Source organism: Ceratotherium simum, chromosome 6, assembly GCF_057802395.1.
Source record: "Ceratotherium simum simum isolate JZ-2026a chromosome 6, ASM5780239v1, whole genome shotgun sequence".
Lineage (NCBI taxonomy): Eukaryota > Metazoa > Chordata > Mammalia > Perissodactyla > Rhinocerotidae > Ceratotherium > Ceratotherium simum.
In genome coordinates this window covers 88,568,857-88,584,700 of record NC_141905.1, presented here as the reverse complement: position 1 = coordinate 88,584,700, position 15,844 = coordinate 88,568,857, and the positions used below count along the sequence as shown (strand labels likewise).

Genomic DNA, 15,844 nt, shown 5'->3' with positions numbered 1-15,844 from the left:
CGACCTCCACCTCCACCCAAACCTCCATCTCTATCTCCACCTTCACCTACATCTCCACCTCCACCTCCACCTCCATCCTCCACCTCCACCTCCACCTCCATCTCCACCTCCACCTCCACCTCCACCTCCATCTCCATCTCGACCTCCACCTCCACCCAAACCTCCATCTCTATCTCCACCTTCACCTCCATCTCCACCTCCACCTCCACCTCCATCTCTACCTCCACCTCCACCTCCACCTCCATCTCCACCTCCACCTCCACCTCCACCTCCATCTCCATCTCGACCTCCACCTCCACCCAAACCTCCATCTCTATCTCCACCTTCACCTCCATCTCCACCTCCACCTCCACCTCCATCTCTACCTCCACCTCCACCTCCACCTCCACCTCCATCTCTACCTCCATCTCTGTTTCCACCTCCACCTCCACCTCCACCTCCACCTCCATCTCCACCTCCACCTCCACCTCCATCTCCACCTCCACCTCCATCTCTATCTCCACCTCCACCTCCACCTCCATCTCCATCTCCACCTCCACCTCTATCTCCACCTCCATCTCTATCTCCACCTCCACTTCCACCTCCATCTCTGTCTCCACCTCCATCTGCATCTCCACCTCCATCTCTATCTCCTCCTCCATTTCTGTCTCTCTTCCTCTCTGCACTTCTTTCTTCCCCTCCACCTCCGTGTCTATCTGCATCCCTGTCTACATCTCTGTCTCTGTTTCTATCTCCACCTACACCGCCTCTCTATCTATTTATTTCCTCTTTTCTTTGTCCAAGTTTGTGGTGAGGTCCTACTAGGTTCATTATAGCTGACAGAGTACTCAGAATATGTTTAATTTATTTTCTTTTAGGAATTGTCTCATTTAATATGTCTCTTTTGCCCATAATATCTTTATTGTTGGATGATAATTGTAACTTTGAATATATTTTTTGAAATTGCAGGGGACTCACCTGTACCTCATTTATTCATTCATTGAACACATGTTTATTGAGGTCAGAGAGGTGGACTGGGGATCTGGCCCTGTTGATCACTCCCTGGACACACTCTGTGCATGGGTGCTGACTTTCCCTGGGCACAGCAGGACACAGCCTCTCCTGGGGTGGGCTGCAGTGTCCTGGTGACTTCTGGAGCAGGTCTCTAGGCGTGGCACAGCATGAAGCCAGTTTCCATCACAGACTGTGACATCCCACTGTGCAAGAATGCCACGTCTGGGTGACACCAGTGAGGCAGGCGCTGTGCCCTCTTCTCTGTCGCCCGCTGAAAACCAGGGAGGATACTGTTGCCATCAGCATTCAGAAGCCCCGCCATGCACCGTGCCCATTTCCTGCTTCTCCATCCTAATGTGGCTCCTCATCAGAAGCCTGCCTTCATCAAAGAACCGAAGTGCTTCAGGTTGTAGAACAGTCCAGTGAAGGTGCTCCATCATCTCCACAGGCCAGTCTGTCCAATGGTGACCTCAGATCCTTGTTAAGTCAAAAAGGCTAGCAACAGAATCTGGAAGCTCTGGCATGAGATCTTGCCTGGGAACAGAGGGGATGGAGACATGTTACATGGGATGTAGTCACTTTATAGGGCTGGAGCCACATTACTGGGGTGGAGCCAGTTACAGGGGTAGAGCCCATTACTGGGGTGGAGCCAGTTACAGGGGTGGAGCCACGTTGCAGTGGCTGTGACCCTTTCTTTGGAGGAAGCGAAGCCTATGTCCTCTAATCTGAGCGTTTTAAACCCTTGTGTTCCTTCAAAGGGAAATCCAGGATGTTACAAATGGGTAGAAAATGAATTCTCTGCAGCTTGTCAAGTCTGTGAAACCACTGCCTATGAAAAATTTAGGAGGACTCAGGAATGATTTGCCATTTATTTGACAGTGATCTTCAGTTATAGTGGATTCAAGGAGGTTCCCTCAGACCCCCTCTGCCAGCCGTTGCTGGGGGAGAGAAGGGTGGTCAGGGCAGGGAGATCTGGAGCTTCAACATCCGGGTTCCTGAAGCCCCCGGGCCCCATCAAGTGACCTCTTGACCCAAGACCCCCTCCGACACGATGTCCTGGCTGCCAGGCGCTGTTCCTGCCCACTGAGCAGAGCTTGAGAACATGGCCTTGGAGACTCCACTGCCAGAAATTTGTCTTATCTTCGTATTCCCATGAGAGGCTCTCTGAGAAAATTGCTAAAACATAGCTGCTGCCAGGATCCCTGCCTTTGTTGCTGGTGTGTGGGCTTGGTATTTGTCCCGTTGTTGTGGTTCTCAGTGAGATGGTAAGATGGTTCTTCTGTCCCAGTGACTGAGCATCAGTGGTGGATGGTCCAAGCATCGTCTTTATGTCAGGCAGTTGCACACCCAGGTGTCTCGTTACTTTGACTCATGGCCTCATGTTCCTGGCTGTGTCCGCCTCTCTGTGTGGTGTCATGCCTTGAGAAGGGCCAGAGACCTCAGCCTGTGTGTCCCTTGGTGAAAGGAGAGGACATGATCCCTGGCTACCACCTGCATTAGCCACCCCTGCCCCTGGCCACGCTGACTGCCCAGCTTCCCTGCAGCCAAGGAAATCTGGCACTGGGAGGGGAGACTCCCCAGGGATTCATGCCTCTGCATCCTCCTTCTAGTTCCTGAGCTGGGAATCAAGAATCCAAGGGCAGGTGCTCAGTCCTGCCCTTTTCTGTAAACTCCTCACCAGCAGGACTCTGCCTGCTGAGGTGAGGTTGTCACAAGGAAAGGCGTGGAGTCTGAACTCTGCCCATGGGTCTCCCTGGTGGGACAGGACTGAAGGGAAAAAGGATTAAAGGAGCATTGTCCCTGCTCCAGGCTCCCGTCACCGGGTTGCAACCATGCCTCCCTGCACACGGCCAAGTCAAGCCCCCCACCCCATCTCCTCGGGGTTCTCTCGAGTTTGGTTGCTTTCAGTCCCTGAAATCTGTCTCTTCTGCTTCTGCCGGTGCCCCCTGGCCAGCAGCTCGCACTAATTCACCACTTGGGCAGCATTAAAACTGGACTCTGGCCACTTTTCCAAGGCCTGAGTGTCCCTTTGAGGTTTTAGTTCTTATTGAGGAGGCTGACTCTGAAAATCACTGCACTCTCCAAGCCTCGTTGAAAACCATATACAACAGACCTGAGTGTGTCAGTTTGGTTATCTCAAACAAATTGCATTTTCCCCCTTATTTTATTACCAAATTTTTCAAAGGAGCCCAGTGCTTAAATTGACAAATAATATCAGCCCTCCCTAATGGCTTACTCTGTAACCTGGAAGATGACTCACCCGGCCTATTTTTCTTATGTGTAAAAGGAGATGAGTGTTTCTACTTTGCCCAAGCATCTTGGAAATTATTTTAAGATGCTGCTTATGGGGAGACAGTATGTGAGATTAAAATACCGTTCATTCTTCTCTCACGACATTTCTGTAAGTGGATGACACGTTATTTGTTCTTGGAGGTGAGAATGTTCATATATGGAAATGGGGTCACTAGATTGTGGCAAACACAGAAAATGGAGCCCAGTGACTCCAGGATTGTTCCCTAGTACCCACGCGTCTACACTGGCCTCTCTAGGAATAGAGACCCCTGGAGAGATGTGTTTCCAAGCTCGGTTCTCCTGCAATGACTTGTCGTGAGCTGGTCTCACTGTTTACTCCCAGCTGCAGCTGAGGCCTCGTGCACGGGGGTCAGTGGTGTGGATTTTCTTTGTAAACTCTTCCCATGACAGGCAATGTCTGCGACAACCAGAGACCTCAAGTCATCCTGCCATCTCCTCCAACCTCATGGGCAGCCCAGGACGTCACTGTCAGGGTCATGTGGTGGAGACTATCTGTGGACTGGAGTCCCCTCAGTCTCAGAGGAGATTTCTCACCTAATTCCAAATTCGTAGGCAGAGGTTAGTTCTGGAGGAAAAGTCTATCAGAGGTCACTATTGGCTTTCAGAACAGAAGAGGTTAATCCTCTCTCTCACCCTCTTCCTTGGAGTCAGTCTCCCATCACCGACAGGAAACCAGAAGACAGCTGCTCTCACGGGCCCTCCAAGGTCTCTATGTGTGTCCTCTGTTTCTTTGGGATATACCCCAAACAGTTCCAGACATCCTGCTGACTTTTAGAATCCCAGAATTGGAAGAAACCTAGGAGATTATTTCCTTTTATAGATGAGGACCCTGAGACCAAGAGAGGTCAGTATTTATTGAATTAAAGTTAGATTGGGTTTCAGAATCGCCCTTTGAATTAGGAGATGGTGACATGCTTCTCATGGCTTTTTGACAAGCTGGACAGTTTTGAATTGTTGGCAGTAGTTCTTCATTTTAATAATTTTAAAAAAGCAATTTTTTGAATGTTTAAAAAAATCCTAGTGCTCTATTCAATATAAGTGGTCTTTGCTGAAGCTTGGGTGCACCATTACCACAAGACCTTGCTGTCCCATTACTGTCATATTTAAGCTGTCTTTGATCTGTGGCCTGATATGAGACAATGACAGATACTTTTGAATCTTCATGTTTCCGGGACTTAAGAGAAGAGGTAGCTTAGATCTGGACTAACGACCAACAAGTGATATGCTGGGAAGCTGGCCAAGGACCCCTGACCTCAGATTAGAACGCAAGTAAGCCTGCCTCCCTCTCCTTTTAGGGAAATGAAGTTGATTGATTGCTGAACTGCACGAGTTTCCAAAGCCGAGTCTTGCCCTAGAGAAGGAGCAGGGTTTCCTTTCCCACTTTTTTCAAGGGGACGAGTTATTGCCACTACCCACCTTCCAAGGGCTCCTGGTGTGTATGCCCCTCTGGCCGCCCTCGCCAAGTCCTGCAGCACTTTGAGGGGAGAAGCCATCTACCTGCTCACATCACTTTCCCCCACAGACGACCAGGGCTGTGCTGGATTCCATGTGGCGGTAAATATAGGCCTGTCTGTTGATGGACGTGGCAGTTTTCAGGACAGACTCCTTTTCTCCTTCCAGACTTCCACATGACCTTTCCAGTCCCCCTTGTCGCTCAGCCCTGCCAGGAGGAAAATCAAACCAAGGCCATTTGAGGGCACTTCAAATCACAGAGCTGGGCTTGATCGATAGACGAATTGCACTGAAAGATATTACCATCCTGCCTCTCTCGAAGGGTGGAAATATATCGCATGCTCTCCTAAGTACTTGAACCCCCGTAGTGTTAGAATTTGTTGGTTTTCCTCCATAAACTAGTTCTCGTCCACCCTCAAGGGAGTCTTTTATGGCAACATCATTGGAATTAGTGGAGAGGCCCAGAGCAAAGAGTGCTTAAGCATGTCAGAGTGGACCCCAGAAGTGGCCCACGGAGAGCCGTAGAATAAGTGCTTCCGTGGCGGAATGCGAGGCGCAGGCCCAATTACGTGTGCGAGCTGGGGTGCCCCGGCCCCCCACGCTCCTCCGGGGTGGCTGCAAAATCAATGACTGTTCAAAAGTGCCGGCTGTTAAGGAAACTGAGCAGGGCCAGGCACAGGCATCTGTCACAGCCATTCTGGGGATACGAGTGTGATCAGGGGCTCTCAAGTAATCGTCAACAGCATCTCCTCCCAGCAGCAGCCACGGGGAACAATGCAAACCTGTTTATCTCAGAGCCAGGTTTGAAGAGCTGATTTTTACAAAGATCAACTATTTTCAATAAAGAAAAGATTTTAATATGTTTTCTCAAGGTAATGAGGGAATGAACACAGCAATCCTACGTGCAGTAGAGAACAGTGCTGTAAGCACCCGGCCGGGCTGTCGTTTGCCTCACACATTTTTCTCCGATCGTGTTATTTCTATGCGCTGAGGAGGTGCCGCCACACGCTTCTGTTGATGACCGCTGTGTCTTTATACGGGGCTGCCGCGTTGCAACACGGAGCGGGGGGCATGGAAGCACCGCACTGGCCCGTTCTTTCCCTGCCCGGCCCGCTCAGACTCGGAGGAAACCCAGACTGAATGGCTCTGGCTCGCACTCGGGTAGTAAAGAGCCGTCTGCTCCTCTCAGTCCGGGGATCACACGCGTGGAGGCAGGGTCATACCCGAGACGTCGGCTTCGCCTGAAGTGGAAGCGTTTCTACCCCCTTCCTGGGTCCTGCTTTGGGCTGAGTCTCTGCTTGTTTTTATTCTCTGGCCTCCCTCGCTCGGCAGGGGACGAGGGTCCAGGTCCTGCCTGGCCGCCTGGGCAGCTCCTTCAGTGTTGGTCTCCTAGGGCTCAGCAGTGTTCCGGCAGCCGGCCTCTTTCTTTCTCACAAAAGCTGCTCTGGTGGCTTCTGCAGACACCTGCCGTCTCTCTCCTCCGCGGTCCCCCAAGGCAGGCCCATGCGTTTCTCGGGCCGGCTAGACACCCTGCTGCCCACACCCGGCCTTCATCGCAACCTCCTGTGACCACCTTCGGCACCCGCTCCCCTCCCGTTTCCTCGGCTACAGGTGGCAGAAGAGCTGGGGTTCCAGAACTGTCTCTCGGACGCCTCTGGTCTCACACAGTCGGTGTGTGGCCAGATGGAGGGCCTGGGCTGAAGCCCAGATGGAGCTCCCTTGGCTCCGGCATCTTGTTCCATGCAGGGGCTCTGTAGGATGAGTGGGTGGGGGCAGAGCATCTGGAAAATCTATCATTGATCTAATAGAATCACCTGGCACTTGCTTTATGGCTTGTTTCACCAGAAAGGAAAAATCCTGTGGCTGAGGGCTGCCGGGTGTTTAGGTCATCAGGTCTCCCCCTCACAAGCTGTCTCCCAGGCAAAGGAGAGGAGTGGGCAGTGCGGGAGGAAGTGTGGACAGAAGTGGCTTTGACGTTGACTTCTGTGACCCGAGCATCGTCACCTTGAGGATGAAGTGCCCCCACATATGACGTAACACATCGAGGGAAGTGGTCGTGTGGTTTCAAAAAGAAAAACCCACTCTCCGGAGATGCCTGGTAAACTGAGTCTCGCTTGTCTGTTTGCCTCCAGTTTTTCCCACAGTGCTTCAGTTTCTCCTACATTTTGCCTTAAAGTCATACAGCAAATGGCCGTTTTCCTAAATCATTCCCATCTGTCAGCTCCTCTCTCTGATGTAGATGCAGTGACCTGCTAACCCATTTCACAGACACGGAAATAGGGGTGAGGACGGGATTGCCCTGCGTGGAACCAGGGCAGAGACATAGTGTCCAGGCTCCGCACTGCCCTTTGCACCTTGAGGAGAAATGGGCTTTGGGGAGTAGTTCTTAAGGGTCTGGAAATGTCAACAATCCAGTGGCTCTGCTTATCACCATGGGTGATAACAGAACATTTCCACTGCCCGCCAGGTTGGAATGACATGCAGTTCAAGGAAAAGCTGATAGTTCCTTCTCCAAAGCTGATGTTGAAATGGACTCACATTTGGTTGCCAGGCCCCAAGGCGTGTCTCTTGGTGGTGGTCACAGCTGCCCAGGAGCCTGGTGGTCAGCACTGGCCGCCTCTGTGTGAAGGGGGAGGGCAAGGTGGGGCTCTGGAGACACATGGGGTAGAGACGCCGATGACAGGAGGAGGCCAGCCAGTCCAGGAGTCCATGCTCCATCTGTGTGCCAGCAGCCTCAGCTAAGGGTCCCTAATAGCCAGGACCAGCCAACTGGCCGCTGGGGAGAGCCCACAGGCCAGGGCACTCTTCAGAGTGACAGCAAGTAGACAGCAAGCCTCCCTGTGGTCATCACACCCTCTGTCCATCCATCCATCCACTCGGTAGATGGAGAGGAGTGCTCTGTATGCTTCTGCCTCGTGTGGATGGGACTTTTGGTCCAAGTCCAGAGCTGTCCCCCTGGTGCTGCTCCACCTCTGAAGTACAGCTGTTAACGGAGTGTTGCCAGATGAGGCACTTCCTCACCGAAGGCTCTGCAGCTGGTTGCCCTGCAGGCTGGACCTGGCCCTGCAGCCACAAGGGTTCCAGGTACAGATGCCCACTGTGAGCATGGTGGCCGGGCCCCACATGGGACCCAAGCCTGTGTGGCCTCTTCCTGCAAACCTCCTCCCCAGAATGGGGGCCAGGGCAAGCCAGAGTTTGCAGTGGGTTGAGGAGGATGGGATGGAGGTGAAATGGGCCCTTTTGGCCTCCCAGCTTGGCTCCTCCCCTGCCTCCACCCTCCAAGCACAGATGTGAGGGCTTGGGGAGTACTTGTTGCTCACGCATGCACAGACGGACACACACACACACACACACACGGCGGTCCTCGCTTTCCTCCCTTCCACTGGGAAGAATCTACCCCAGAACCTTCCCGACTGTGCTGTACAGACGTGAGCTCTGGGGCAAGCAATTCCTCTACTTTCAAAGGCTCCTGACCTTGAAGCCTATGAGACCCCAACAGGGTGTCCTCAGTGATCTAACCTGTTGGTTAGGTTGGTGTGTAGTTAAATGGCTTGGGTTTCTCTTTTAATTCTTGGCATTGAAGCAGTGGTCAATCTTCCTGTCTTTCACTGCACCTGTTTACTACTTGCGAACGTTTGGGGGATACATAGAGACTTTAGGATAAGATGAGACCTAACCTTTGTTTGCATATCCAGAATCCACATTTCTGCCATTTCCCTCTCTCCTCCCCAACAACTACTTTTGTGGAGAGCTGTGTGGGCCAGCCCATGGCAAAGCCAGCGCCCACTTTAGTGATGAGCAAAGGAAGGTGACCAGAGGCCAGACCAGCATGGACCCCACCCGCCCACCCCTCAGGGCCAGGGCCAAGGGGGGCCTATCACTGCCACCAGCCATCGAAGCCTAAGAAAGCCTGGTTCTGCTGTCCCACATTGTCCCTTGTCCTTGTCAGGGAGGCCTGTGTCCTGTCAATCCATAACCCACATGGCCTGGGCCATGAGGCGTGGCCAAAACCATCGTGGATGGTGCTGTGCACAGAGGTAGATGGAGTTGCCAGAGGAGTTCAATGTCATCGGAGGCACTTTGTCACCAGACCACAAACGAGGTGACGTGCCAGCACGGCTTTTCCATGGGCTGCACGGTGTTTGTCAACCAATTTGAGTTTATTTTTTAAACCAGGATCCCTTTATTTATTTATTTATCTTGTGCTGAAGATCAGCCCTGAGCTAACATCTGTGCTAATCCTCCTCTTTTTGCTGAGGAAGACCGGCTCTGAGCTAACATCTATTGCCAATCCTCCTCCTTTTTTTTTTCCCCCAAAGCCCCAGCAGATAGTTGTATGTCATAGTTGCACATCCTTCTAGTTGCTGTATGTGGGACGTGGTCTCAGCATGACCGAAGAAGCGGTGCATCGGCGTGCGCCTGGGATCCCAACCCGGGCTGCCAGTAGTGGAGCGTGCGCACTTAACTGCTAAGCCACGGGGCCGGCCCCAATTTGAGTTTTTAGGGCCACATTTCATCCTTGTTTAATTTTTCCAAACTCACGTGACCAATGGAATGCTAATGACATTTGTTTTGGTCCCACAGATAAAAGCCTAGAGCGCAGCCTCGCGCCCCGCCCTCCCGCTCTGATGCTGCACGCAGACAGGAAGAGCCCAGCCGGGGACGAAGGAGACAAGGTGAGTCTCGGGACCCACTGCGTGTTTTAAAGACGTGAAGCCCCAGGTTTGGAGGGCCCCGGGCCAGCACACCCTTCGCACCTGTTTCCCCACATGGATCTTGTGCAGAGACGTTTTGCAGTCCGCTGTGTGTAACAGAGCGAGACCCAGCACATCCCGGAACACGGAGGAAAAGGAGAAATCCCAGAGGTTAGATAAAAACTGCCCGGCCTTCCCTCTGGATCCGGGTCCCGGAGCTTGGTCAGTGCTGTGTGGAACGTGGGTGGTGACCCCGGTGACCCTCTTCAGGAGAGAGCTTCGCAGGGCAGCCGGGCTGCAGGCAGACCCACACCACTCAGGCACAGCCGTAGTCTGTATCTGGACTTAACTGTTAAAGAACACCCAGCACGCGTTTGCTTTTTCCTGAAATATTCTGATCTCAGGCCCTTCTCTTTGCCAAATGGCACGTTAAACATTGACCAAGAATTCGTTTCGTGCATTTCCCTCCCCAGGAACAGCCCAAGAGATTAGCTTTTATTGCTATATTGGAAAGTGACAAGTGGCACTTAATTTGCTCTGATCTGTCTAATATGCTGGAGGCCTCTGGTCCGACTGGGTCTTCTGTTAACTTCCTCTCTTAACTTTACTTTCATCAGGTATGTCCCGGCCTCAGGCCCTGTGGAATTCCTGTCCCGCTGGTTTTCATATCATGTCCCCTGTTATGGACATTCCTCCCTTAGGCACCGTCACTGGGTGGTCCACCCCTCCTTCCCCATCATCAGGGCTGATGTCAAACGGTGTAGATTGACCATGAACGTTACTGCAAATTAAACTCTCGCTCCCCAATGTATGATTTCTCTATAAGATGTTAGCATCCATTCCAGAATTACATATTTATTAAACAGATAGTCTTCCTAGTGCCTTAAATACTTTCTTTATAACTGGGCTCTGCGTGTCTAATTCACTTTTATTACTTTAGCGTAGAAGGGGAGTTTTACGCCATGATTAGGCATTTTTATCACCAACAGGAAATCATCACCCCCGCATGCGCCTCATGAAGGAGGCCTTGGTAATTAGAGGTGGGGAAACCCAGCATGGCCCAATCTCAGTGCTGGTCCCCATTGCAAATCCCCTCCCGCCATGTTTACTGGAGTAATTAGCTGGGTAATCCACGACTCAGAGGCCACTCCTTGGGTGTCATTGTTCAATTAGCTTCTTAATGAAAATCTCCCCTTGTTTCTCTAATTGGATTAGTAATATAAACTCTGGTCTTATATTTTTTTAACAACTCTTTGTGAATACTCGCTGTTATCTTAATTGTTTATCCTGACCTTATTTTCTCACAGGAAACAAAGACATTTCCTACTACCTGAACATTCTGAAAAATATCGTTCTTAACCTTACAAACTTAAGGATAATTATATAAATTACAAATCACTTGTGTAACGTAATTATCTGTCACAATGAATGAGGGGCCACAGGAAGACCCCAGTAAAAGACCAGGATGAACACGCATCGGTAGGAGGAGCCCTTGTTTCCCGGGGGGTTACTGGTGTGAGGTTATCAGATGCCCTTCCCGACTGGCCCTCCCCCCGAGACCACACAGGGACTCTTCCTGATGAACGTCTCGTCCTGCCTTTCGGCGGATTCTCGCCCTGGCCCTTCATTCCTGATAACGCGGCCTGTCTCAGTCCTCGTCTCATGGATGGGGTGTTCACTCTGCGGCCAGTGGTTTTACCTGCGTCCCGTTGTCTGGCGTTGATTCCATCTTGGATCTTACAGACACTTGGGCTCTTTTAACTTTTTGTTTGAATCTCATGTTTCAGTTCTTCCATAGTTGAGCACTTTCCTTTCTGACGACTCAGTTTGAAAGGAGGCTGAGGTGATGGAAATGAGTGCTGACCCCGGGGTAGCCCTCGGGGGCCTGGAGCGAGTGTGTTGGGCTTTTGGTGCAATGGCTGTCTCCTCGTGTGGCCAGACCTGCACGAGTGCTCACACGGGCATGGAGCCTGACTTCATTTCGCTTTGATCGTTCAAACAAATGACCAATCATCTCCTCACCTACACCGTCTCGTAGAGTACTGACGTTAACGGCGGGAGAAACAGAAATTCTAAAATTTTAGGACGACATTCAGTTTTTCCTTAGATGAATCTAGAGCTTTAACCGCACTTGACATTCTCAGCTCCGAACCTGGCTGTTGCTTTGAATGATGCGCTGGTATCTTTTAATCTCACCTGATTTTCCGGGAGAAAGAGAATGCAATCTTTATCATGTTATTCTAAGTCTGAGATTAAAACCATGGGAACAGCTGGGAGAAGAAAATAAATTGCTCATCACTAGACTTTACTGTGCTCGCTGTGAGCTCATTTCTTCCTTTAGCTGCTGTAAAATTGAGTTGACACTTACTTTTTAAAAAATTCCTCACTGCGATTTCGCAGTTCCAACTGTAGGAATTTGGTAGTTTTCCCCTTGTTTAACAAAGATCCAGTGTCCCTCATACATCGATGCAGCTGAGTAGGTTAATCGGAATCTTGGGTCACTGTTTAGTTGGTGTTATAGTCGTCCGTGTTTTCTCATCTCCAGCAACTTTATTTCTCTCCAGATTCTGCGTAAGGAACGATGATCCAGTGTCCCAGCCACAGTTTTTTTTTTTTTTTCTTTTTCTTTTTAAATTTAGGGAATCAACCTTCATTTTCTTCTAGGTGATGTAATGCTCAAACGTTATTTTCTAAGTGGAGGCACAAAGACAGAGTGATTTTCACACCCACTGTGCCCCGGAATCCCCTGAGCAATGTAGACACCCCTGAACCCCCGCCCAAGTAGACACTCTAGAAAGGCCCATCACTCAAGCATGGGCATGCTGCAGGGACATGGGCCTGTCACTTCCTTCTGCCTTCAAGGGACCTGGCTGGGCCAGCCCCAGCTGCACCAGGACCCCTCAAAGCTTCGAGGTTCTTGGCCACTGAATGCAGTGTTTTGGCGGCATGGAATCAGGTCAGCCTGATTCCAAAGATGAGTCTGGTGGGATTTTCTGCCCCCGAGTCATTAAGGCCCTGGAAGCAGCCCCTTGGCTGCCGCTGCCTGTCTCCATTTCTGCAGAAGCAGGCAGCTCAGCCGATTCCGGATAACTAGCGGGATACTAATTATCTGAGTAACTGTCTGAGTTACTCAGCACGGTCTGTTTGTGCCATTAATTCTGTATTCTCAGCATAACTGCCCAGCCCATTTGCTTTGCTGTCCTGAGTAGGTCATTATTTACTGGATCTTGTAGGCAGGTCTGTCTGCAGGAGACTTGTTATCCTTTCCTTGGTTGCCTGTAATTGAAGATGAATGTTTAGATTAAAAAAAAAGCTCTCCTTCTCTTTCTGTTGAAAGGAGCCTCCATCGATCCTAGTGACAGGAGAGGACAGTGCAGCAAAAGGCAACAGACCCGTCGCCTCTACCCCGGTGCCCGGATCCCCCTGGTAAGATGCCCTGAAACCTGACAGCAAGGAGCCTTGTCTTCTCTCAGCGTTTGCTGGTGGTCACCAAAGAGAAAATGCGTGCTCCTTACATGATATTGTGCTTTAAAAAATTAATTTGCAACTCATGGCAGGTATAGTTCTACACTGCTGTCACAGTGTGCAGAAAGAAAGATGGCATTTAAGTGATGTTATCCTGCTCCGATATATTTGGAATTTGTTAAAATAACAATGCTGTTGCATGTGTATATATCAGTGAAAGACAGTGTCTAAAGAAAATGTAGCACACCTTAAGCTTCAAAAGATTTTTTCCCTCTACTCCAAGAAAAGTGTGACTGCGTGGCTGTTAATTAAAGATGTGTCTGGCTCTCTCCATTTGCCCTCTGTGAGGATTCCTGATCTTTGACTATGCCACACTCAAAATACCCTCCACAAGGGAGCCACCGTCTTTGGTTTTTAAAAATGTCCTTTTATAATGGAGTAATTTGGAAGCAGAATAAAAAGGTTATTATAGTAAAAATTAGTTTTAAAACCTGAAGATTATAGTGCAGGATACAGCTGGGAGGAACAGCAAATTTAAAGCACAGAAATAGCAACACTCATGTCCACTTAATGTGCTGTCCGGGTAGGAGCAGCAGCTGCCCACAGTCCCAGGTCTGACGTCAGCCTTGCATAGTGTCCCTGGCAGCTAGCGATATCCAAAGAGCACGTCAGGGTCTGTCATGTCCTGTGGCCCTGCCCTGATCACTTGCTTATGGTGGTAACTCCAACTGGAGAGACTGGGCACCCGTGCCTTCTTTGTATGGTCAGTGGTCAGTGTCGGCCAACAGCTGGTGGCCTCCCGCCCTCTGCCTTCAGCTGAAACTGCTCTGCACCCTGGGGATGCCTCTCGGATAAGGGCGTCCTTGTCCTAATGTGTGTTGTTTTCCAACAACAACCAATTCTCCCAACACTTACAGAGTGTCCTACAGTTCATTCAGTTCTGATGCTGACTCCCGGAGCTAGCCCAGACCCCATAGGCTGAGAGCTCAGTCCCACAGGACTGCCCGACTTCAGACCCAGTCACAAATGGGGTCCAGGGCTATCTGCACTTCTGCCTGGCTGATTGCAAATTCGGGAGTCCCCACAATCTCCCCCCAGGTTTGATAATTTGCTTGAATGACTCACAGAACTTAAGAAAGTGATTTACTTATGATGACAGTTTTATTATAAAGGATACAGCTGAGGAACAGCCAGACGGGAGAGATGCAAAGGGTGAGGTATGGGGGTGGGGCAGAGCCTTCCCGCCCTCTCTGGGTGCACCACCCTCCCCGGACATCCATGTGTTCCCCAGCCTGGAAGCTCTCTAACCCTGTAGGTCAGGGGGCTTTAGGGCTGTTTTATCACAGAGGCGTGATTGATAACATCACTGGTCAAGTGATTGAACTCAGTCTCCAGTCCCCACTCCCTGGAGGTTGGGGGTGGGGCTGAAATGCCCGTCCCTCTAATCCTGTCATTGGTCTTTCTGGTGACCAGCCATCCTACAAGAGTCACCGCATTAGCATGAACTCAGGGGTGGTCCCAGGGGCTTGTTGTGAATAACGAAGGACGCTCCTGTCACTCAGCAAATTCAAGGGTTTTTGGAGGTTGGTGCCAGGAATCCAGGACAAAGACCAAATATTTCCTTTTATTATGCCACAGATGCTGTTTTCGGTCTTCTATAATAAAGTTTTAAAACCCTCTCGACTGTGTTTCTAAGGCAGGCTCACTTTACAACAAACCCCATTTGGGGGACTTGGGATAAATTCAGTACAAGTGCGGCCCTGTCACACGGCCTTAATGGTGCTGCCCTCGGGGGATTGTACAGTCGTCCCCCCTTATCCGAGGTTTCACTTTCCATGGTTTCAGTTACCCGCAGTCAACTGAGGTCAAAAATATTAAATGGAAAATTCCAGAGATAAACAATTCATAAGTTTTAAATGAGTAGCATAATGAAATCTCCTGCCGTCCTGCCCAGGACGCTATGTCACAGTGCCTGGTCACTCTCGCCACTTCATCTCATCATGTAGGCATTGTTCATCTCACATCATCGCAAGAAGGGTGAGGGCAGTACAATAGGGTATTTTGAGAGACAGAGACCACAATCATGTAACTTTTATGACAGTATATTGTTATCATCTTCGTGATCAGATCGACCATCATGGTATTGCAATGCTTGTGTTCAGGTAACCCTTGTTTTACTTAATAACAGCCCCAAAGCCCAAGAGTGGTGATACTGACAAGTTATTACAGTATATTGTTATAATCTTTCTATTTTATTATTAATTATTGTTGTTAATCTCTTCCTGTGCCTAGTTTATAAATTAAACTTGATCATAGGTATGAATGTGTATATATATGGTTCGGTACTATCTGTGGCTTCAGGCGTCTCCTGGGGGTCTTAGGACGTAGTCCCTGTGGATAAGGGGGCACTACTGTAATTAGGTGGAAGGTGTGACCTTGAGCACTAGAACCTTCTAATTGGGAAGCTGCGTTTTTGCTTCCTCAATATTACCGTGTTACAATGCAAAATGCTAAGTGGGATCCTGAGACTCACACTGTTCCTCGGCTCTCCCTGCCCTGTCTCAATGTGGGTCCTTGCCTGTAAATGATAAACCAGCACGAGCCCTTCCTGGGCTTCCGCCAGTGGCAGCCGTGCGGTGGAGCCTGCTCTCCGGCCAGCTTCTCTCTGACTCTCCAACAGAGTGGGGGTGGAGACCCTCAGGAGAGCCAGCTGCGCGGTGGCGCAGGTTATCTCGCCAGAGGAGGACATGGGCGATGCCTGCTGGTGCACGGAGGAGCGCCACCCCACTCCAGGGGATGCACTTTCTGAGTGAGGATTAGCCTGCTGGCTGGAACTTGTGTGCTCTTTCCCCGAGGTGACGGAGATGCTGCTGCTGCCCCCGCTGCGCTCCTCATTCTCTGCTTTTCCGACTCAATTCTTCTGGCAG

At 50.4% G+C, this 15,844-nt stretch overlaps 1 protein-coding gene across 1 annotated transcript in view; it reads left to right on the top strand.

Moving 5' to 3' along the window:
* The window catches only part of TCERG1L (transcription elongation regulator 1 like), a 219,960-nt gene that overhangs the window by 134,461 nt on the left and 69,655 nt on the right, over positions 1 to 15,844 (top strand). The window contains exons 5-6 of the mRNA XM_004438862.3: positions 9,343 to 9,434; positions 12,790 to 12,878. Coding sequence (XP_004438919.2) covers positions 9,343 to 9,434; positions 12,790 to 12,878 — 181 coding nt within the window. The remainder of the gene's footprint in view (positions 1 to 9,342; positions 9,435 to 12,789; positions 12,879 to 15,844) is intronic.